Below are 1,280 nucleotides of genomic sequence, written 5' to 3'. Positions count from 1 at the left end.
AACATGGAGCGAAACACATAGAGTTGGATTGTCAAAAACAAAGAAACACATGGAGAGAAACACAATGGGTTAGATTGTTAGCATCAGAATAACAAGAAGAATAGTCTCATTATCAAACACACGAAACTCAAGGGATAGTCTCATTCGAAAACTTTCGATCACTTTCAAAAATATCTGTAGATACAAGCACTTAGGAAAGACATGGAACGAGCCCGGATATTATTTTCTAGGCACCTAAAGAGTTTTAAACCCTAATATGCCCAATCCTTCACTGCAGGTATCATGCCAGTCCCACGGACAAAGAATGTAAAGTAAATTCATACTATAAATAAGCACAAAATTGTATTATTATCCATGATTACCCTATCTTTCATAATATTACTTTGAGATAAAATATTGATTGTTTCCTTTATTACCACTGTAGCAGGAGTGCATCCTACCACTGAACCAACAATGCTCGTTTATCACCTACCTTGCTTATCTTCTTCATGCTGTCGTTCTATCTGAGCGATAGCAGTTTGGATGGGATCATTATTAAGCCGATTCAACATGAGCTCCTCACGGGCAAAGTTGTAGTCGAATGTCTGTGCTGGGGTCTGGGGTTCAGATCCTGGAAACAACAAAATAAATAATTCCAGTCAAGTTAGCTTCGAAAGGAAAATGCTGCTTTTTAGGCGCTAGGTGGAGGGGTCGATTAATGCCCGGGCGAATTTTATCTTTAATAGTGAAGCTTCATTTTCAGTCCGCACTTCCTATAGCGCCCTCCTTCTCTTTGATTTCGGCACGATAGAACTTCCGTCGTTACAGTTCCTCTATCAAACTTAGATAGGGCTCTTGAAAAGTGTGCTGAGGTTTCAAAAACTTTGAAACGCACTGAATTAAACCCTTACTTAATCGCAGTCCATTCTCTTACCAACTCCAGCCGTGCGTGGACAGTTGACCTTGAAGAAATGATGATTTCCCCACATGATCCGATCACCGTGTTGAATTCTGGTCTTCTCGGTGATTGGTACTCCGTTGAGAAAACAGCGCGCTCCCTGCAGAGGTTCTATTAGGAGACCCAAGTCTTCTATGGTGATGATACAGTGTTCCTCCTGTATACCCAGACCTGAGACAATGAAGAAAATTACATATTAATAAAGAAACGGTGATTAGTACTTTGACAGTCATGGATCATACCCTTTGTTCACACACAAAAAATACTCGTTTTTCGATTGCAAATATTTCAATGCGTTACTTTCTGCCACTTTCTGGTGTTCTCGTGTTAAATAGGAAGCACT

At 40.1% G+C, this 1,280-nt stretch overlaps 1 protein-coding gene across 1 annotated transcript; it reads right to left on the bottom strand.

The window, feature by feature from the left end:
- Positions 1 to 472: 472 nt before the first annotated feature.
- On the bottom strand, positions 473 to 1,236 carry LOC108254152 (kinesin-like protein KIF13A; the record flags this gene model as incomplete). The annotated part of the gene is made up of 2 exons (XM_017449142.2): positions 914 to 1,236; positions 473 to 610 (listed from the first exon to the last, which is right to left on the bottom strand). Coding segments are annotated over exons 1-2 (193 nt in total), but the record flags the coding sequence as incomplete, so codon positions are not given.
- Positions 1,237 to 1,280: the final 44 nt, after the last annotated feature.

The sequence above is a fragment of the Diaphorina citri genome, unplaced genomic scaffold (assembly GCF_000475195.1).
Source record: "Diaphorina citri unplaced genomic scaffold, Diaci psyllid genome assembly version 1.1 scaffold14057, whole genome shotgun sequence".
Lineage (NCBI taxonomy): Eukaryota > Metazoa > Arthropoda > Insecta > Hemiptera > Psyllidae > Diaphorina > Diaphorina citri.
This window is presented reverse-complemented; position numbering and strand designations above follow the sequence as displayed.